This window comes from Apis florea, unplaced genomic scaffold, assembly GCF_048593485.1.
Source record: "Apis florea isolate Af1SG1 unplaced genomic scaffold, ASM4859348v1 contig_2293_pilon, whole genome shotgun sequence".
Lineage (NCBI taxonomy): Eukaryota > Metazoa > Arthropoda > Insecta > Hymenoptera > Apidae > Apis > Apis florea.
Window position 1 is genome coordinate 535048 of NW_028256554.1, and position 21754 is coordinate 556801.

At 31.5% G+C, this 21754-nt stretch overlaps 3 protein-coding genes across 5 annotated transcripts; 1 reads left to right on the forward strand and 2 right to left on the reverse strand.

Moving 5' to 3' along the window:
* Window positions 1–34: 34 nt before the first annotated feature.
* On the reverse strand, window positions 35–1332 carry Rsph9 (Radial spoke head protein 9). Its single transcript, XM_003689872.4, has 4 exons — window positions 936–1332; window positions 703–868; window positions 305–593; window positions 35–230 (listed from the first exon to the last, which is right to left on the reverse strand). The coding sequence occupies exons 1-4, from the start codon at window positions 1160–1162 to the stop codon at window positions 73–75; spliced, it is 840 nt and encodes a 279-aa protein (XP_003689920.1). The 5' UTR covers window positions 1163–1332; the 3' UTR covers window positions 35–72.
* On the forward strand, window positions 1311–2451 carry LOC100866758 (ankyrin repeat domain-containing protein 49). Its single transcript, XM_003689988.3, has 3 exons — window positions 1311–1551; window positions 1625–1785; window positions 1894–2451. The coding sequence occupies exons 1-3, from the start codon at window positions 1404–1406 to the stop codon at window positions 2227–2229; spliced, it is 645 nt and encodes a 214-aa protein (XP_003690036.1). The 5' UTR covers window positions 1311–1403; the 3' UTR covers window positions 2230–2451.
* Window positions 2214–21727, reverse strand: mv (lysosomal-trafficking regulator mauve). 3 transcript variants are annotated; one of them, XM_086903674.1, is made up of 36 exons: window positions 21595–21727; window positions 19587–19613; window positions 18297–18936; window positions 17805–18046; window positions 16431–16516; window positions 13010–15714; window positions 12856–12921; window positions 12411–12565; window positions 12088–12329; window positions 11827–11996; window positions 11224–11742; window positions 10881–11021; window positions 10481–10790; window positions 10246–10400; window positions 9941–10162; window positions 9642–9838; window positions 9124–9573; window positions 8724–9041; window positions 8498–8614; window positions 8217–8417; window positions 7880–8140; window positions 7419–7809; window positions 6909–7339; window positions 6593–6828; window positions 6183–6517; window positions 5873–6096; window positions 5621–5782; window positions 5315–5559; window positions 5179–5245; window positions 4955–5105; window positions 4726–4866; window positions 4431–4648; window positions 4008–4359; window positions 3790–3926; window positions 3471–3706; window positions 2214–3391 (listed from the first exon to the last, which is right to left on the reverse strand). In XM_086903674.1, the coding sequence occupies exons 3-36, from the start codon at window positions 18301–18303 to the stop codon at window positions 2911–2913; spliced, it is 10371 nt and encodes a 3456-aa protein (XP_086759800.1). In that variant the 5' UTR covers window positions 18304–18936; window positions 19587–19613; window positions 21595–21727; the 3' UTR covers window positions 2214–2910. The 3 variants fall into 3 exon arrangements, with proteins under 3 accessions (XP_086759800.1, XP_086759801.1, XP_086759799.1); XM_086903675.1 differs by adding an exon at window positions 20593–20781 and having other exon boundaries at window positions 10881–10985; window positions 18297–19613; window positions 21595–21711; XM_086903673.1 differs by adding an exon at window positions 20593–20781 and having other exon boundaries at window positions 18297–19613; window positions 21595–21711.
* Between the last annotated feature and the right edge of the window lie 27 nt (window positions 21728–21754).

Genomic DNA, 21754 nt, shown 5'->3' on the forward strand with positions numbered 1-21754 from the left:
AAGATTAAAATTAATTTTAAGAAAAAAATAAAAATTTAAATACTTAAATTTTTTATTATTATAGTTACAAAATTACACCATGAAAACTATATCCATATTTTTTTTTCCATGTCCAAAATAAAGAAATCCGTAATGCGGACTATTCAATTTATGATAAAACATCATACCAGGCCAAAAGAGATTATGTAAAATCATTAATTTTTCATGTATAAGCTGTAGATTCCAACATCCTAAAAGAGAATATATCGTACGAAAGAAAATAATCTTTTAAATGTTTTGTTAAAAATTTTCTAATAGAAAATACCTTGTGGTACATCTATATCAATTGCATCTAAAAAATCTATCGCATAATTATAATCAGGCCTCGTAAGTAAATTAGTATTCCATTTTTGTTGTGGTAAACGTGCATGCAAATAAGATTTTAAGTATAATGCATCTGTAGTATCAAGTCCTTCGAAACTTAAATTTTCAATTACGTCTCCATTGGGACATTTAAACCATGCACCACGAGGAATTATCATACTGTCTTCGTTAATTATCTCTACTGTAGCTGCCAATCTATCTTCTTCTTTCAATTCTTTTGGTATTGGACCCTATATATTAAAAAAAGGACACTTTTAAAAATTACATCGTAAAAATTACATTACTATTTCATTAATTTGAAGAAATTTTTAATTTTTTTATATAATATTTTTTGCTTACATCATAATACTTTCTAGGATCTTCATTTGGCGGGAACGGAGGATTAATATTATAAACGTTAGTGACTATAGAAGGATCACCCTCGAATTTATTAATTGTAAGAGGTGTTAAGAATCGTGCGCACTTATTTGCTTTTGGTAATAATAGCCAATTTAATGCATCCATGCTAATTCAAATATTTTTATTTTGTAATATTTTTCGTGAAATATTTCTATTATTTTAGATAAGATTACCTGTAATAATACACCTGATTGTTCAAACAATCTGTTTCAAAACCAAATGCGATATGATAATCATTTCGAATTCCGTAGATTTTACCCCAATAATAACACTTCTGAAAATGATTTTCTTGTTGTAATATTATCAGAGAATTTTGTAATAATTGTGAATTTTCTGCTCCCACACATATACCAGCATAACCAAAAATATCTAAACTTTCTAAAAGTTTTAAACATTCCATCTTGTTTCATGTATTATGTATTGAAATTATTAACAACTAATTATAAAAACAATCGAAAATAAGATATGATTTTCACATCTTAAAAAGATTAATTATTTGATTTAATTTATACTATAAGACAAAACTTAGTATCTTTATTCTCCAATAGATGGATTCATGTAATATGTAATAAAAAAAAAAATACAGATAAAGAATACGTTAATTTCGGAAGTGTTTATTATTAACTTTATATGAAATAAATATGTCATCGTCCGAGGAAGAAAGTGATCAATTGATGAATTTGGAAGCTATAAGAGATAAAATGTTAAATCAACCACGAGGTGAACGTATGCAAGTTAGTGCTTGGGAAGATGATGATGATGGAGTAGAAGCTGAACGCAATGCAAAAGGTTAAATAACGAATTTAAATTATGAATTTTTTTATTATCAAATTATATAGTATATTGATATATTTTTTTATAGAACCTGATGCAAAAGAAATTCTCGCTGCAGCGGAAAATGGTGATTTGGATAAAGTAAAAAAATTATTAACAAAAAACCATCGTTTGTTAGAATGTACGGATAAGGATGGTTATACTCCATTGCATAGAGCTTGTTATGGTAATCATGTGGAAATTGTAGAGGTAAAAATTATTATATTTTATGAATATTTTAAATTTATTTGAAATATATTTTTTTTAAATTTTATAAGAAATATTCATAATTAAATCTATTATTATTTTTTTTTATAGTATTTACTTCAAGCAGGTGCAAAGATAAGTGCTAAAACTCAAGATGAATGGCAACCATTGCATTCTGCAAGCTGCTGGAATAATGTTGAATGTATAGCAACATTAATTGCAAATGGTGCAGATATAAATGCTAAAAGTAAAGGAGATCAGACACCTTTGCATCTAGTATCTGCAAGTTCTCATAACTCTCCTGCATTGCAACTTCTTTTATTGCATCCAGATACAAATCCAAAATTAATAAATTCTAGTGGAGATACTGCAGAACATATTGCAAGGAGAACGGGAAAATATTATCCAATGTTTGAAATCATTGAAGACTGTTTAAATGTTATTTGAGTCTATTACTTAATATATTCATTAAATATGTTTATATTACATATAAGGTTATGAACATGAAAAATTTATGAAATTAAAAAAAATGTATAATCATATCATCGATATACTCACTATTAATACAATTTTGTATAAATGTTGTATGTTTTAATACAACAGAGTATGAAAATATATTGACGCAATATTAATAATAAAAGTGTTGTAATAAAAATTTTAAGTATAATATTTTAGCATTTTTTTTTTATAATAATCAACAATTATTTTGTCAACAGTTATTTTTGCATTTTTAAATTACAAATATAATAACAATCATTTAAATTTATAGAGCTTTGAGAACAATATGTTTCAAGTGATTCTAATAGCATATAAAACTATTTCAATTTCAGTATTATAATTATAAAAACTTTCTTCTCTCTCCCTCTCTCTCTCTCTCTCTCTCTCTCTCTCTCTCTCTCTCTCTTTCTCTATCATTTTTTTATAAAATACTTATTAATCAAATTAAAATTTCTGATATATAAAATTATTTTAACATTGGTATTATAATCATAAAAAAAACCTCTCATTTTTTTATTTTTTTTGTAAAATATTTAATAATAATAATTAAATGAAAATATTTATTTAAAAATATTTAAAATAATATCTTGTTCACGGGCTTAAGAAATATTTTGACTTAGTTTATTTATATTAAAGTGATGTTAAATTCACAAATTTTGGTGTACCATTACTCAGACGTTTAGATCCCTCCCATATGAGAATTGTGAAGTCTTCTGTTACGGCATAAAAATGATGTTGATCTAAAGCCCATGCTATTGCAATTATTGCTCCGCATCCTTTCATACCATTTATAATTTCTCTGACTAATTTTAAGTCCCAACTACTCCATAATCTTATTACACCATTATTCAATCCTGTTGCAATAACATTCACTGAAACTCCTTCTGGTGCATTGCTATAGCAAACAGCTGTTATTTTTGTTTTTGATAAAATTGATCCAACTGCTCTTGCATTTATTGTAAATACTTTCAATTCGGATTCATTGGAAGACGTATTTTCACTTATCTTAGGAACTTCGTAAGTAACTGCTATATCTCCAAGAGTTTCGCTAATCGATAGTAAAGAAATAGGATAATTTTGATCACAGGATATCGATCTTATATATGTTAAACTACAAAAAGAAAAATAGAAAAATAACTTTAGATATATAATATATTTTTATTTACTTATTTATTTATTTATTCATTTACCTATTTAAATCCCAAATAACGATAACACCAATTGCGTCACCTGTTACAGCAATACTAAATGCTCGAGATAAAGATATTGTTGTTATTCTATTTTGATGAGCTAGCAAAATCGATGCCGGCGTTAAATTGAAATCAATCTTGCTTATTATAACTGTGTATGTGTGCACGGTTATTCTACCAGATAAATGACCTATCCACAATTGTCCACAATCTGGTGCTGATCCTAAAATTGTAATCTAAAAAAATAAAAAGGAAAAAATGTTATTAACAATTATTATTATATAAAAAAAAATTTAAAAATATTAATTCATGTATTTACTGGATCGAGACCCGAAGATTTGATTAATGGCCTTGGTGGTTGTTCCTTTTTACATTTTAATCTTGCAATCCCATCTGTACCATTCCATGATACTAAAGCGGCCGCCAATACAGATGCCCCGCTTAACATATTTGTACCTAAAAATATTATTATATACATATATATAATCTAATTCTAAAAATATAATTATTAAAGTTTGTTTGAAATTATATATGTACCCTTTTCTTTCGTATAAGCAAGTAATAAAGTTGTATAATTTGGTAATCCAAAAACATCACCAGTAATTAAAGGAACTAAAGATGCTAAAGGTGCTCTATGTTTATGTTTCCAACATAAAACTGGTTCATTTCCAGGAGCACCGACATAATTTCCCCATTTTATACCATCTACACCATCAATTACTTGCGGTAATGAACTATGAAGTACTGTATTTCCAAGATTCTGAACTGGTAAAGGATGTGCGACTCTAAATAATTGCGCTGGTGTCTGACCATATGTTCGTACCATCGTTTCCCATGCTTGACGTTCTAAAGGATCAGCTATTTGTTCAACATTGAATCCATAATAAGTCTAAAAATATAAATTCATATATACAAATTATATTCCTATATTTGTTTATACAAATATTATTTTCAACATACTGCAGGATGAAAAACATTTATAGCTTCTACCGCAGGTCTACCAGTTTGTCTAAATCCAAATACCAAATCGATCCAATAAGGTAAAACTTCTCTGACAAGATCTGCTTCTAATGCTGCTCTATGAGCAAGAATAAAAAGTCGTGCATCACCTCCACACCATTTCGGTAATTCAACGTCTCCTACTCGATTACCATTTTGTCGAATCCCAAAATTAAATCCTTTAATAACAAGCCTTTCGTTGAAATAATTTAAATATTATATTTAAATTTGAAATATATTTAATTATTCATATTACCTTCAGAATTCAATAAAAATTCAGGCAAATAGAAAAATTCAGGAATTAATTCTTTTACATCTGTTGTTGAATCACAACTAGTTAATCTCCATGTGGTAGCCAGAGCATGAAATGTTCGATCAGGAATGTCAAAATTATCATCTTCAAAAATAACCAAAATTAAAAAAATTAAGTCTCAATATTAATATACTACTATACTCATATATATATATATATATATAAAGTTTACCTTGATAACATAAAAACATGCTAGTAAATGGCGGTAATCGTACTAAAAAGTGGAGCACTGTTCCGGAATTACTATAATGTGATCCATAATGAAATGGTTCTTGATTCAATGCAATTAAGTTTAAACCTTCTGATAAGGCTTGCTTAAGATACTATAAGATAACAAATAAAATAGAAATATATTTAATAAAAATAATATATTAAAAAAAAATAAATCACTCTTACGTTATAATTATTTATATAATGCTGTTCATTCTTTTTATCTTGCACAGCCATAGGACGTTTGAAATTTCTAAAAGATCATATCATTTTCGTAATTATTTTCCTAATTGCATTATATGTTCTTTATTATAATACTTACCGATAAATTTTTAAATTATTTAAATCAATTTTTTCGCTTATATAATCTGCTAATACAAATGGAAATACAGGATATTGCATTAAATCATTATATGAACGACCAGCTAATTTATTTAAACAAGTAATATATTCCCAATTTGTTAATGCTCCACTTCTCCACAATGAAATAGATTCACTTAAATCATCACCTGGTATTCGTCTAGGTAAATTACAAGTAGATAACTCCGTTACAAATTCATCTCTTTCCTATAAATTAAATATATCATTGTAAACTACACAAGATATATTTTCATATTAATGAATATACCTTTGAAGAATTAAATGCTAATAAATAAGTTCTTCCAGTAATAAGGAATATTTCAATAGCTCTTTCTTGCAATTGATATCTTCTCTTATGCAGTTCTCGAATATCCTCGAGACGCCAAGCTGTGCCACCTACCATAGCTAAATCCAAACCACCTAAAGCTATCTATAATTATAACATATCTAATTAAATATTCATATAATAACAAAAAAATAGAATGATAAAAAAGTTAGAACATTTAGAAACTTTTCGTACATCAGTGTGCAACAAAACATCAGGATTATCAGGAATAAAATAAAGACACGTTTCACCAATGAGAACTTCCCCAGCTAATTCAGCTCTAGGTGTAACTACTTTTGCTTGAGACATTTTACGTATTCTCTCGCTAGTATGCAATCGCTCAATTAATGCTGTAGCATTTGCATCTTGTCGATTAGTCGTAAATAAATAAGATAAAGGTGCTTCAACTCCTACTGTATCTATATATTAAAATAAAAAATGAAACGAATAAATATGAATAAATAAAATAAAATGAAAATAGTTAATAAAAGAATAATATCCAAACCTAGTTTATCTTGATATTCATTCAAAAAAAATCTTCGATCAATGTTTAAATGACATCGTTGTAATCGTATTCTAACTCTAGCAGGACCTTCTGTAGGATCCAATTCCCAATTTTTTGGATAGCTATTTGAAAAGAACCAAGGTGCTCTTTCATGAGTCAAACGTCTTGCTAAATCTCTCCATTTAGCAATTGCTTGAGCTTCCATTGCTCTTGAATGTTTCAGTCTTTCCATTAATACTTTACGTTCTCGATTTTGTTCTTCTACAACTGTACGCGTTATAGCCATTGCACTTTCTGTTAATTGTTTTGCAAGTACATCAAACCTATTGGCAATTCTAATAAAAAAATTATTTTATAAAATCAAATATACAATTATATTATATCCCGCATTGTATTCACTTTCTATTTACCTTTGAATTGCAGGTAGATTATTATCAATCCATATATCTCGATCTCTCATCAGTTCTCTTCTAAGCAAAGTTAATTCTTCATTCCATATTCCAGGACTAGCTTGCTCTATACCTTTTGCCAAATCCCATATATTCAGAGCTTCTTTTAATTCTACACATATTCTAGCATCAGCGCTAGGCATTTCGTCTCGTCGTTGTAAAAGATCCCAAAAAAATACAGTAAATTTTTGTTCTACCTAATATAAATGATACATTGAAAATAATTATTAAAAAATTAAGTTTAAATATATAAAAAAAAATATCGATAAGCTCTCACTTGTGGATGAACTTCGAGAAGAGAAGACAGAATTTCTCGAGTTTTTGGTTCTTCCATTAGTGATCTGACAGCAAAAATCCTAGTATTATTACTCTGATGTGGTCCAAGTAACCATACCATTATTTTAGCTGTATATTTTCTTAAAACATGTCTAGTTGACCATCCACTACTCCAATGATTTCTCTTTTGTAATGGATTACAAAAACCATGTAATAAAATTGATAATAATCTTTTAGTTAATTGTAACTCGTTTCCAGAAGGTGATTCATCCGCTGCAGTTATAAATTCGACAGCACGCGTAAGAATAATGCGAAATCGATCGAGTAATTCTCCTTTGCTTGGTTCACGGGTAGTTACAACAGAAGGTGTATGCAAACTCGTGTAACTAGATGATCGAGAACCATCACTTTGATTACTAGACGTAGTGAAAACTGAAAAAATATACTAATAAAATAACGAAACTTACATAAATTTTATCTTCAATATTACTATTTATAATATAAATATTACCTGAAGTTATGTGAGAAGCTGAAGCCAAATATGATGCAGTACTACGTAATCGGAAACTTGATTGATTTGAAACTTTCGCTGTAAGCACATCGAGTTCTCCATCAAAAAGTGCTACTTGTGCATCTCTCACAATTGACACACATGTTCTGTTTTTAATACAATGAGATCTTTCTTTCAATTCCATATGGTTCAATATTAAATGCAAATCTAGAATAGCCTGCATTTGATGATTTCCTGGAGATTCCAAAAGTTTTGTAGCAATGGTAACAAGAAGTACATGAATATCTCGATAAAGGGATGTAGAACCACCTTTATGAGCACTTCCTACTAATGCTTGTACTAAAGATTCAATTAAACCTTGTTCTAAAAGCGATCTCAAAGCAGTGGGATTCTAAAATAAAATCTTAATTAATAATATCATTTAATAACTGAAATGGAATTATAATGTCATTATAATGTACCTTTGCAATTATATCAGTGATAAATGATATTATTGGTTTGGCTACATTTGATTCAGTAGCTGTTGTTTTAGCTATTATAGCCAATAATGGAGGCATTGCAGCCAAAGTTGGACCTCGCAAAGCAAAATTTTCTAAAGCAATTATTAATGATTCACTTCCAGGATATAATGCTATTTGGTTTGCTAAATGTATAAAATATTTTTGTTTTATAAATTTATTGACTTCTTCATCACTAGCACGTTGTAAATATGTTTGAACGAGCTGTAAAAATTATTTATATAATATTATAATAATGGCATTAAAATAAAATTTGGTTTCTTTTTAAATTTATATGTACCTTAATTAACGCGGTACGAACTCTAGTATCCGGATTATTAGCCAATACAAGTAAAAGTTCAGCTCTTAAAACATGTTTTAAAACTGATCCAACTTGACTATCAGGTAAAACTCTAACTGCATCACGAAGTAATAATAAAAGTCCTTCGCAAACTAGACCTTGACAAGCTTTTTTTTCGTCAGTCCATATCGATTGCTTTTCCTAAACGAACAGAAAAAAATATCAAAGCTTACAATAAATATAATTAATATTATAATTAATAAAGTTAATTTTACACTTACATTACCAAAAGGATTAGATCCATCACTAGCCGCGATTCCTGAATCTTCTCCAGCACTAGTATCCTGAGAAGGTCCATTTCGACGTTCTTTTCTTTTAGGCATTCTATTTTTCTGAATCTGTAAAAATATAATAAAACAATAATATAAAATAATAAAATAATATCTATTAATTTTTAATTTCTATTCTTTGTATCATTTTTAAATTATTCAATAATTAAATATTCACCTGTGAATTTGTTAAACCTTTATTTAATTTATTGTTTTCAAAAGTTTTTATAGATTCATCTGAAGAACTAGAAGTTATTATAGAAGCAATATTTACAACTTTCTTTTCCCCTATAGGAGGTAATAAAAAATATATATTGTGTCTCGAGTGTGTGATATAAGTTTCGGATGCTTGATGAACCAGAATTAAATAATCAGTAATAGCTACTAAATGAGCAAATTCTGGAGGTGCTCCCATAAGTGCTCTAACCAATTCAACCACTGCAGTTCCAGTTGAAGAATCAAGCGTAGCACCCAATTCTTCATACATAAAATGCTCCTATAATAAAAATTACATATTTTTATTCAATTCTTTATATATATTTTATAAAACATAATATTTGCAAAAAGTATAAGATTACCTTGCATAATGTTAAAACAGTATCAACGACTCCAATCCTATTTAATTGAGATGCATTAAATTCACGTTGTGAATGTTGATCTTTTAATAATAATAACAATGCCTGCAATAGCAAGTTTAATGTATCATGTTTGGCCCATATTCTCCACGCGGTCAATGCACCTTTGATCAATTCGGGATCCGTGATGACAGCTTCGCAATTTTGTGAGACCAAATGATTACCGCTGCCGATATCTTTTATTAGGATCGAACTATCACAAGCTGCATCTAACATTGCTTTCAGAATATGTCTACCTGCGTGACAGCGTGATGATTCTAAAATGCGTAAGATTAAAGACGTTCCACCTTCTGATCGATACTGATTTAAAAATTCGGAATCATTTCGTATTAAGTGTAGAATTATTGAAAGAGCTAATGCTTGTTCTTCCTCTTTAGAATTTAATTCAACTACCTATACGCAATAAATTCATTTAATAATGATTATAAACAATTATAATTTTCAATGATAAACGTACTTACTCTTGCGAACAAATATAAAAATACAGGTATACCGCCTATTAAAATGGCAGCAGGTACAAGACCTCGATATTGTTGACATTCTAAGCGAGCGGAAAGTATCGGAGCCACAGATAAAGGTGGTTGCTGTGACACTCTATGTTCCGGTGCAGAAACAACCCTAAAACCAGGTTGACCCGGAAATAGATTTCTTACCACAGCTGAAAATAAAGATATAATTTATACAAACTAATAAAAAACTAATAAATACATTAATAACGTTAATAAATACGTTAATAAAATTTACAAGTTAATAAACTTACCAGCTGGATTTGCGATAGCCTGAGGATATAAATGAACGATGTTAGGATTTTGGGCCTCGTAATTAAGAAGTAAATTATCTTGCAATTCACCCAAATGTGAATTTGTAGCATCCATAACTGAATCCCAATCAATTTTGGTCTCTGATACTTTAGTTTCAACAGCATGTCTTAAATAAGTTCCGCCATATGATTTTCTTCGATTTGTATCAAATTTTCCTCCTTCTATGTTAAATATTAAACATAAATATTTACTTATTTATTTTAAAATAAAAATAACAATTCGAAATTGATGATATGATATTTACCAAATTTTATTTCTCGAACACCATCTAAAGCGCCAGATACAATTAATGATGTAAAATCTGGTTTATCTGTGTTTAAGATACATTCCGCGAGATTAGTGTAATTAGGTCCTAAACTTGCCAGATACAATGCTTTTTCTTTAGTAAATACTGGACACCTACGAATAAATTTTTAGCAATAAGTATACAAGGTGACAAGCAATTGATAATTTAATTATTATTTGATAAAAATGCGTACCTGAATACCATTAAATTTCCAAGATACCAAGCACCGATAGTACTAGATCCAAGTTGTCCTAATAGAACGCATGTAGTTCCAGGTTTTCTCACTAATAATCCGTCAAATGGTAATTGCGCATTGATTTCTCTCCAGCCATCTACCCAAAGCACAACCTGGACCACCGCGCTACGTTTATTTAAAACCGTGTCTTTAAAATTCAATGCTAAATGATGCCATTGACCTGAAGGAAGCATACCAGTTACAGATGTTTCAGAGATAGTTCGATTCGTTTTGTCATCCGGTCGAGTTAATCGTAAAATTAACTTGTCTGGAATACAACAAAAAAAAAGAATTAAATATAATAATTATATCAAAAAAAAAAAAAAAAATAAGAGGAAAAAATTAAAAGTCAAATTACCTGATCTAAGATCTAACCATGTTTCAAGCACCAGAGACTCAAATCCGATGGACATCATATGAATAATCGATGTTGGTGTAGGAGGAGATGATGAACCTGCTACGACTGATGTACCCAAGAAAAGATCAGACATCGAATGGTCTTTCCACGATAATTCGTAGAGCATGCGTTGGATAAAAAAATAATAAACTTATTTCTAAATTTAATATAGTTAATTGATAAACTTGTAACGATTTATTATAATCGAAATAAGATTTTGATAATTTGCAACGATAAATTTGAAATAGAAACTATTAAAATATATCCCTTTATTTATTAATGAATATTAAACAATTTTACCAACCTTCGCGACTCCAATTGTCAGATAGAATACCCCAATCCGATAAACTTTCATTGTCTGAATCGAGTAGCGGTGAGGTACTAATCAATGTTCCTTTGCCACTAACAGGTAATCCTCTTTCAACCCTCAACCACATTGAAACAGAGCAACCATGTAACCAAACTGGCCAAGCTAATTCTGGGCCAATTGGTAAACACGTTGCATGTACAGACCATGGACTGCATATTCCCAATGTAAAATGTTTTTTTCGGAAATTATTTACGAGATTTTCTACCTTTTCTAAATTTTTATATTTTTCCGATTGAATTTTTAATAACATTTTACTATCAGAGGATACAGGAAAAGATATGATGAAGTTAGGTTGCGGGCGTGCAGCTAGAATTAAATGAAAAAGTGGTTCCAGCAACGATAGTAACGGAGGCGTATCAACTTTGAATAAAGATAAATATATGACTAGTTCCGATGGTGAAATCGATTGTGTTGCTAACAAAGTAAACACTTCTAGTACAGCATGTTGCAGATCTAAAACATTTTATTATATAATACCATAAAAAAAAGATAAAGATTTAAATTGAAGGCATATAAATTAATTTATATTAAAAATACCTTGATATTCAGTATCTCTACTATTAAATATATGTTTAAAGCCATGTAACATTTTTGTAATTACTCCTGCACCCGCAAGAGCGGCACAACTCGAGGCACTTTCTCTACATGTGACTGCAACTTTTCTTAAACCAGTAGTTATAATGAATGCTCTTTCAACATCCAAACCTCTGAAAAGAAGTCATTTATAATAATAATAATAATAATAATAATAATCTAATTACTCGTGTGTTAACTTATTTCGTATGATCAAACACTTACTGTTCACTGAAATGAATTAACAAATCAACTGCCAACAAACATAATGCTGGATGAGCATTTGCATGGCCTCTGGGTTCAATCACCGGTCCCAAGGAATTACTTCTTTTTACGGTATTATTGTGGAGGCTTTGCGCTGGTACTTCTACATCTGCTTCATAACCATCATCAGCAGTCACGTATTCACCTGTACTACTATCATCGGCGACACAATCTGGCATTGAGTCTAGTGTCATTGACGGTAACTGTAACAAAAGTTGATATCAAAGTAAATAAAGAAATCAATGAAAGGGAGGAAAAAAAAAATGAAATAGAACGAAATTTACCCTAGGACGAGTATATTGAGGTATAGTCTCTTCTTGTGCTGGTTTTAACATAGAAACTTTCAATAATACCTCCACGATGATAGTTAATCCACGGCCTAATTTAATTCCCGTGTTCATCAGAGCTTTCCCCAATTCCATAATTATATCTCGATCACCTGTGTCGATCACAAACTGTTTTATATGAAATGGCCACTATCGAATGTATATATGTACATATATATATATATAAAATAATATTATTCGTAGAAAATTAAGCTTCACTGAGAACAGAAAGTGAAAGATGTTCGCTTGTATCAAACATTCTTCGAACTGTTTTTATCTGAATAAATTCATGCAGCTTATTGGGATTTTAATCCACAGATGTGCGCAGCGAAAAAGTACGTAGGACAGAAACGTATTCGCAATAAATATAATTCACATTCGTTATATGCATAAAAGTACTTACACGACGGGGATGTTAAACAACACGTGAGCAAAGCCTCGAAAAGTCTGTGAGCTGATTTGTTAATATCTAAAAGGAGAAAAACGTATAAATGTAAATCTTGATATTTTTTTACTATATTTTACTATTACTTAATCTGTCGTTATTATAAACGTACCTGTGATACTATCCGTGGATATATGTACGGCTAGCATTATGAAAAGCTGCAAAGATTTTTGCGAGACAGAGTGTGACGACAATTGAGCACGAAATTTTGGGCTGCAAAGTGCAACTCCAGCTGCGGCTCTCCACGCGACGCTGGCCTGATACAGATTCATTTTCTTAATCGCGTCTGTTTCGTGATCTTGGCACGAAGTACCGATCTCAGGATTGTCAAATACTTTTGGAACCCAGGAAATCGTATTGGATGATTTTCTCTTTATAGTCTGTTCTTGGAATGTGCTTGATTCTTGCGCTACGATGGTGCCTGTTTCTTCAATATCCCGAACATTTGATCGAGCCACTTGTACGATGTGTTTGCCATCAACCAGAGTATCCATCGAATTTGTAAAAACAGACAATAATTCACTCGTTTCTGTCTCGAGAGAATTGAACAGAGATCGAAGCGCGAATTTCTCGGTATTATAATCCAAAGAATCGGATTCGGGAAAATTCGTCTTCCAAATCTCTACAATGACGGTGATTTCTAAGAGAGCGTAAACGTTTCTCGTGAAGGTCGTGTCCGACAGCAAGATCAATGTTTCCTCCAATCCGTTAATCTCGGTGAATGCCTCGCACATTTGTGCGTTTACCATCAAGCACGACATCGCGCAGAGGCAAGATTGAACGAGAAACTTTGCGATCGTATTTTCTTGGTCGGCTGTGTAATAGGCCTTAGCTTTCAAGAAGATCGGATAGAAAACTTTCAGGAGTAATTCCCGTCTAATATGAAATTTGGAACATGGGCCAATTTTTAAAAGATGCGCCATTACGGTGTAGCACAATTTTGGATCATCCGGTGTCAACAAATCTGTGTACATGTCCAAAAAGTCCCAAGAATATGTCGAGGGCCTGTCACAGACGGTACACACTTCCGATTCTGCATACCCACCGAGCTCTTTGAAAAAGATACGCTCTAAAAATGCCACGGCTGTAACGTAAGTTGGCGGATCACGTTTCTTCAAAAAAGTCGCGATACTAATCATGAGTATGCTGGGTGGGAAACAGCAACAGGTGCCTGCCGCGGTAAAAACTTTAATCAATCTAACTTGTAACTCGGTGATGAGGGGGTGAGAGTGTTTAAGAAGATTAGCGAGTATCATAAAAAGAGAGGAAATGCAACATGCTTGTTTCATAACTGTACCGACGATCGGTTGAGCGTACGACGCCCCAAACATATCCGAATGGTGATAAATCTGAACGTTATTGATGCAAGATTTGTGTTTTGCTCTGTTGCAATTAGCTACATGAGAAATATCACGTCGCACGGATTTCAAACTACTCGTTAACGCACCTATCATATCAATGACTTTTCGAGCACGTGTTACTGACCTCGATGGATCGACGCTCGGTAAATCAAGAATCGCAAAAATTGTCCTCTCCACCAGCCTTCCTTCCTGGCTCTCGGTGAACAGTTGAAACAGTTCTAAAAAGTCTGATAATTTCTCTATCGCCGTACCTTGTTGATGTAGCAAACAATAAAGAAACGTTATTACTCCGTAGATAATGGCGAAAATGAATTCTTGAAGAAGCGAGCCCTCCTCGGGCGAAAGCACGTTCACCGGCTTGCTGCAAGCGTCCTCGAGCAATCTCAACGTCATGGGCAACAAACCGTTATGAATGACAGCAGTGGTTGGTTCGTTCGCTCTTAACACGCGTTCCAATGCCGTAAGCATAAGCCTGGCGGCAGAAGCTTTTAACGTCGCGCACTCGGTTCCGGTCAACCCGCCGCCATCTATACCGAATTGCAGGGACCACAATGTGTCCAAGGCAAACTTTAGAACTTGTATGGCCGGCGTTTGCTCGGCTGGAGTATCGTAGTCGCGCAATCCTTGAAGTAATTGAATGATCAAAAGGCTCGTCTCGAAATTGCTGATCCTCGAATCTAGAACATCTTCGATCCGCTCGTCTACGTAATCTCTTGGAGTTTTCTTCGCTGGCCGGGAGGGAAGTTCGTAAAGCGCCGTCTGCCATTTCTGTTCCTCGTCGCTTCTGACGACGGAAGTGAAGTACTCGAAATCCATAGGATTCAGGCGGATCTTCAATGTGAGCGATCGCGCTGGATCTATACCATCCGTCACAAATTCGGATTCGCTGCTTCCGCTTTCGGTCGTGTTACGACGCGATTCGTACGACATACCGTAAGACGATTTTTGCTTGTGATGGGCTGACAGTTTGGTACCGATGCTGCTGTACCTACGACTCGCCTTCCTCCTCGACGACGCATTGCCCTCGTAAAAGATGCTGCTTCGATTCGATCTCGTCGCTTTGCGTTTCACGTGCGACACGATATCTATCGTATCGACGGTGTTGTCGTCCGGATAGAATTTTACGTAAGGATTGCGCGTGGGGGGAATCGTGGTGTAGGAGGAGGAATAGACGGATCCGTTCGATGAAACGGAATCATCTTTGTTACGCTTTGTCTCCTCTTGCAGGACAACCGGATACAAAGCGATGAGCAGAGCTACGAATTCCCGTCCGCAGGAAAGCCCGCGTACACCGAGTAAGTGTAGAGTGGCTAAACAACGCCAGCCACGATCTTGCGCCAAATACTTTCTCAGTCTGACAAGTTCGTCCCCGTCGATCCTTTTTGCGCAAAGTTCGTGAACATCGGAGAGCAGCTCGCAAGCTATGAGGGTAGATACGCCACCACCGCCGACGGAGCTGGAATCAATAATTCCATCATCACATTTTTTTTTTTTACATATCTATCTTATCGTTCGAATTAGGTAAATTCTATATTATCATCGTTCACAGTATATTTACTAGGTTTTATAATTTTACTTTCAGTAAAGAAACACGATATTTGGAAAAGAAGATTTTAAATGGATTAAAATTTTTGAGTATTGAGAAAATAAGTAAAATATTGGTAAAGTTTTTTTCTTTTTCAATATTATATCTAGTTATTTAATTATCCCATTTAAAATAAAATTGTTTCCCGATTATAATATAATCTCATAGCGAATGTATGATCAGACGCTCGTTTATAAATCTAACTTACATAAAAATGAAAAATCACGTTAAACCACAAATACGAGACCAGATTTACTGCGGTTAACGATCGCTATCTTGTCACAGAGTCACGTGTTACGTTCTCACTTTTTTTCGTTTACTTTCTCGACAAATATCTATCCACCTATATCCCCATTTCCTTAAACTTAATAACGATATAATTTTACGTTATATATCACGTTTATAATTACTATTTACTGCTATGTGTGTACTATTACTGCGTGTGTATTATTATGATTATCTTAATCTTAAAAAAAAAAAAAATTACATAACTATTATTTCGACGATTACTAATATTTTATTTAAACGATACGATATCGAAACTAGTCGGGTTATCATTTTATTATATCATACGGATTTAATCTTACCAAAACGATAGGGCATCTTTCACTTCTCGGCCTTCTTTTATTTGAGCAAGAAATTCTGCAAGAAATATGTCCAGCCAGCATGATTTCTAAACAGAAAGAAAATACTTATTAAAAAAGTTATTAAAAAAATTATGTAAACGTTAAATGATAATTATTACAATTTAAATAGATATAAAAAAATGTAATATTCCTTTGGTAATTTCTAAATTTGATAATATGATAATAATTTGATTACGACGAAAAATATTAGCACGACGAGGAAGTGGTAAATGATAAATTTAATAATAAAAAAAAAAAAAAAAAAAGATAGACTTAATTTTCGAAATACACGCTGATTATAGAACATGTATGTGATAAACTAATCAATTCGATAGATATTGTAACTAAAAATATAACGAGATTCAAACTATCCAAGACTATTACATAATTTTATTTCATGTAAATTATGTTATAATGATTTTATATTATAACATAATTCTTTATAAGTATATAAATACATTTCTTTTACTCTTGTCATCGTCGTATCGTATATCATATTTGTCCAATACGTAAATAGATGATTCACATGACGGAAACAAACGTAAGTATTTCGTTGGGTGTTGATTGCAAAGAATTTTTGTGTCAATTTTGTCAGATTATAGATTACGTTTTATCCGAAAGAGATATGAAGATGAAAATAAAAATATGTGTAATTCAAATTCTATCAAATTACATAATTAGTAAAAAGAAAATGTTATATCATTTTTAGTTTATATTTAAACAAACATTTATAATCGGTGATTTTAATCGGAAGCAAGTAATTATTAGCTTACGAATTTAGATAATATAATCCGTGCAAATTTTCTTATTAGTTATTCTAATAAATATAATAAGAAAGAGAATAGAAAAGTGTTTACGTTATACAATACACACAGAAAATTGCTCGTCATTTCGATTATTTGTAGTAAAGCATAGACGAATAAGCTTGACTTGTAAGTCATCTTGACACGTACCCATAAGAAGTTTAACATTTTTTTCGAAGACAAATAACTGACAATAATTACAAAATCTTGCTTACTGGTTAAGAATGAGTTGATGCGACTACATTTGAATAAAAATAATCAAACGCTGATTAAACGCTTTGAATAGATTAATTAGATTCTTAAAGAGAAAGGATAAACGTCAAGGTAAAATCGTTTATCTAACGCTTAATAAAATCTTCTTTTTCTTTGACGCGATAATCGATTTATCCAACTTCTCATTTCTACAACAATTTTAATTGACTGAAATTTCAATTGACAATTGAAAGTACATTGCGAAATATGAACGAAAAAAAAAAAAAAGAAAATGTAAACGTTCGAATCAACGACAGAAATTCCTTCAGAGATAATGTACCTCGTAGCTTTGCGGTTCTGCATGTATAAAATGATCCCACAAAATCTGAAGTTTGTTAATCGAAACCGAAGACATTACTGGACGTTCTTCAAACTCTTTCTCGTCGTCTTCTTCCCGGTCTTCGGTTCTCAACCGCGTATCTTCTTCATGGCTCATAAGCTCGTCGAAGCTGAACCATGGATAAAAGGTATCCTCCTCGGGTAGCCTTCGAGGACCACTGTTGGAACACGTAACCCGATCACCTGAAAAATCGAAACTTTATTATACGTTTCGATGCTCGGCCAAAGAAATATTATTTGCGCGCGTATTTGATTTAATCAAGCTCGATTGTGTTTCACGCGTCCCGACTCTCGCCACTGAATATTCTGTCGTTAAATCCATGCGACTTTGAACACCTCGCGTGTAATAGTAGTGCATCACGGCTTCTCCCCGCATATTTGCATCTATGTAAATGATCTCTGTATGCGTTCGTGTCGATCAACTATGGCTTACATAACATCCCCACAAATCCACGACAGACCGACCAGTTTCTCCAGCCTTCAGCGGGAAGCCTGAAAGCTTCTTAATCCACGAACCAAGGGAGAGAATGGTAATCCTCAATTCATAGACTTGAGTTGTGTATCATCATCGACGCCGTTGTCACCACTACCACCATGATCACCATCATCACTACCACTAACGCCATCATCGCCGCTACCATTGAAATACGGTAACTCGCCGTTACTCGTCAGCACAATAGCACAGAATTCGGATTTCACCAACATCCACTCTTTCTTATCAACACGCACAATTTCCTTTTTCGTGTCGTCGCACGACGTTATCACTTGATCTCGACCGTATCACACGATTCGTTGTTAAACTTCCAAAACGGACAGAAGCGATTCTCGATCCCTTTTTCCTTCGATTTTCTTCACGAGTTGGCTCCGATCAATCGATCGATCCAGCAGAAACGAGACGACTGCGATACTCCCGCGGCTATTGCTCTTCTTCCTATCTTCTAAGCAAATGATCGGAAACGTACTCGTGTTAGACCACCATCGAGCTACCACCAAGGATCACGACCTCTTCAACTGATCAACTATCATTCCAGTAACGATGATTCACCAGTTCTTTTTAATATTATGATTTTTCACTACGAGCAAAAGTGGTTGTATTGGTCATTGATCTTACGCTGTTTGCAATTTTACTTTCGAGTTTAGAACGTAAATGGAATGGCACGTGAATGGAAACAAAGTATAATCTCGAAATTAAATATAATTGATGTTTTCACATAACGTGAATCGTTTATACGATCGTTTAAAAATCATATATACTGCTCTGTTCGAAAAATTTATAAAAAAGATTTTTTTATTCTCATCTCAATAGCGATTTAATCAAGTGAGAAATGTAACTTGTAATCCTAACAAAAATAGATTAAATTTCGTAAGTCTATGATAAATCGTTCGCTTACTTACAGTATCTTTAATATGCCCTTATCTTTTTCGAGAGTCACATTTCTTGAAATATATTTTTTGTCATCTTTTTAAAGAGCAATGTATCAATTAAAAAATTTCTCGTGAAAAAAGGAATTGAAGTGATTGACATGATTAAAAGAAGTGTATTAGAAGATAATACTATGAAATCAACGATTAATTACAAATGGATGAAAAGAATATCTGGATAACATTGAAACCACAAAACGTCAAACGATCAGAGTCCTAACAGAATTTTACAAAAAGATTTCCAACATTTCTTTGAACAATGGAAACGTCATTGGAACAAATATATTAGGAAAGAGATTACCATCCATTTGAAGAGAGCATCATCGATCTGGAAAAAAATTGAAACACGAATTTTTTATATATGTAATTCTATGAGTTTTTTGAACAATCCTTAAATTCATTTCTAATAAAAATTGACTTTTTTAAAACATTTTGTATTAAAAAAGTCAAATTCTTTTTCTATTTAAGTAGGTTCCTGTTTCAATTGATAGATAATTTTAGTTACATGAAATCGAATCACACGCGTTTATATTTTTTCATCGATATTATGCATTGTTCAAAAACAAATGCATTAAAAAATTATCAATCCCAAATTTTCATTGATAGATATAATTAAAACATTAATTAAATGAATTTCGATTATAATGCTACTCCACTAATACTTAGCTAATTCCATAATTATCTTTAAATTTAATATAATTTATGAATTTAATAAATCTATAATTGTCCAGAATCACAAGACATAGGAACGAAGCTAAACACGAGTCTTATGTATATCAGAGATCTGCAATCGTCTTCTTTCTTCACGGAAAACTTATAATCCTCCTTCTATGTTTTGAGATAAAAGAGTAGATCTCAAAGAAAGTGAAAAATATTAAACAAGATAACGTATTCTTCTTCGTTTCTCGATTGTAAACATGTCATCAGTTAATCACATATTGAATTAATAAATGTTGCATTTTTTTACTAAAACATAATTATCCTTGTTTCTATAGAATAAAGAAAAAAATATATATAAAAAACTCTAGATATTATATGTAATATTCTGCAGAATATTAATATAAAAAAACGATGTAATATTTTCAAATATTGAAATTTCATGCACCATATACGAACAATAAAATATATACGTTTACATCGAATAACCAAATAACTATCATTATAATAATATTTTTACAATAAATACATTATAATGACTATCGAGTTATTTCTTCTTCTTCGTTTAATATATATTAAAAACTCCCAGAAAATATCGTAAAATGGCAAATAATGATAAAATATAAATAATTTGATAAAACAATATGAACACGTGTAAACAATTGAAAACAATTTCAATAGACAGCGTATTAGTCGTAATTGTCGATCAATCTTTGACTCGTATAAACGAGTCTTTATTGTTCTGCATGATTATCTTAATAGAGTTCTACCCCACTGTTCTTTAATTAGCCTCGTCTTGATTGTGCGATAATAGTATGTATGTTCATCCCAGTCTTCTTCTTCTTCGCGAAAAACCAATCGATATTTGTTCCGTGTGTGTCAGTGAAAAAAAGAAATAGATTATATAATAATATAATGTTAAATATTAGAGATAAAGATAATCGTTTTTGTTATTTTTTTTTAAAGTGATTGCAAATTTTCAAAAAATTATTTTGCAAATTGATAAAACAAATTTGATAGAAGATTGATCGTTAATGGTAATGTATAATAGTGTTCATTTAAATGTTTACATGTCTCGTGGTAACCTCGTCGATATATATTTTGTACAATCAACATACATAAAGTAAGCCTATTTATTATTTTTGCCTTGACTTTTGTATTCATGTCTTGATTAAAAAATTACTTTTAAAATAAATTTCTTAAACGATGACTATTATATTTCATTTCTATAAATAATTAATAATTAATTTTACAACGACTATAGTTATATTCATTAATTTTTTAGATTTTTCACTCAACGTTTTAATAATCACGTTTTAATAATAATCATTATTTTTCTCTGTAATTTCTAAAAGAGTGTTAATAAATGTCAATCAACAAACACTAAACTAAGATAAGACTCGACCTTCAACGTTTTTTATATATAGTTGTGATAATGTAAGATATTCGAATTTTTTTCTATTCAAGTTGACTGTTTTCCAATTTTCAATTTGCGTCATATTCCCGCCATACATCTCATAGTTGTAATTTCATGCGCGAAGAAATTATAGCAAATATCATACAAGAGAATAACAAAAACGTAGAACAAGATGGCAATGCCTTTGACAGAAGTAACCAATGGTTATTTTAGTTGTTTATAAAATATTTGTTACCTGAGTTGAATGAATGGAGTCCGTAAAAATATCTTTTTAAAATTGGTCACAATTTTCAATTATTGGAATATAATATTGATATCATTGTTCTTTTACATCGTACGAACCACATATGACAACCGCTATTTTACACTGGAAATGACACTGTTATCCTAGCCCT

Coding starts and splice junctions, on each gene's coding strand:
- Rsph9 (XM_003689872.4), bottom strand. CDS start 1,162: ATGGAATGTTTAAAACTTTTAGAAAGTTTAGATATTTTTGGTTATGCT. Junction 594..702: donor ATCCTAGAAAGTATTATGAT/GTAAGCAAAAAA, acceptor TTTAATATATAG/GGTCCAATACCAAAAGAATT. Junction 231..304: donor TGATATAGATGTACCACAAG/GTATTTTCTATT, acceptor ATTCTCTTTTAG/GATGTTGGAATCTACAGCTT.
- LOC100866758 (XM_003689988.3), top strand. CDS start 1,404: ATGTCATCGTCCGAGGAAGAAAGTGATCAATTGATGAATTTGGAAGCT. Junction 1,552..1,624: donor AGCTGAACGCAATGCAAAAG/GTTAAATAACGA, acceptor ATTTTTTTATAG/AACCTGATGCAAAAGAAATT. Junction 1,786..1,893: donor ATCATGTGGAAATTGTAGAG/GTAAAAATTATT, acceptor TTTTTTTTATAG/TATTTACTTCAAGCAGGTGC.
- mv (XM_086903674.1), bottom strand. Junction 3,927..4,007: donor TGCTTATACGAAAGAAAAGG/GTACATATATAA, acceptor TAATATTTTTAG/GTACAAATATGTTAAGCGGG. Junction 3,392..3,470: donor GTTATTTGGGATTTAAATAG/GTAAATGAATAA, acceptor TTCTTTTTGTAG/TTTAACATATATAAGATCGA.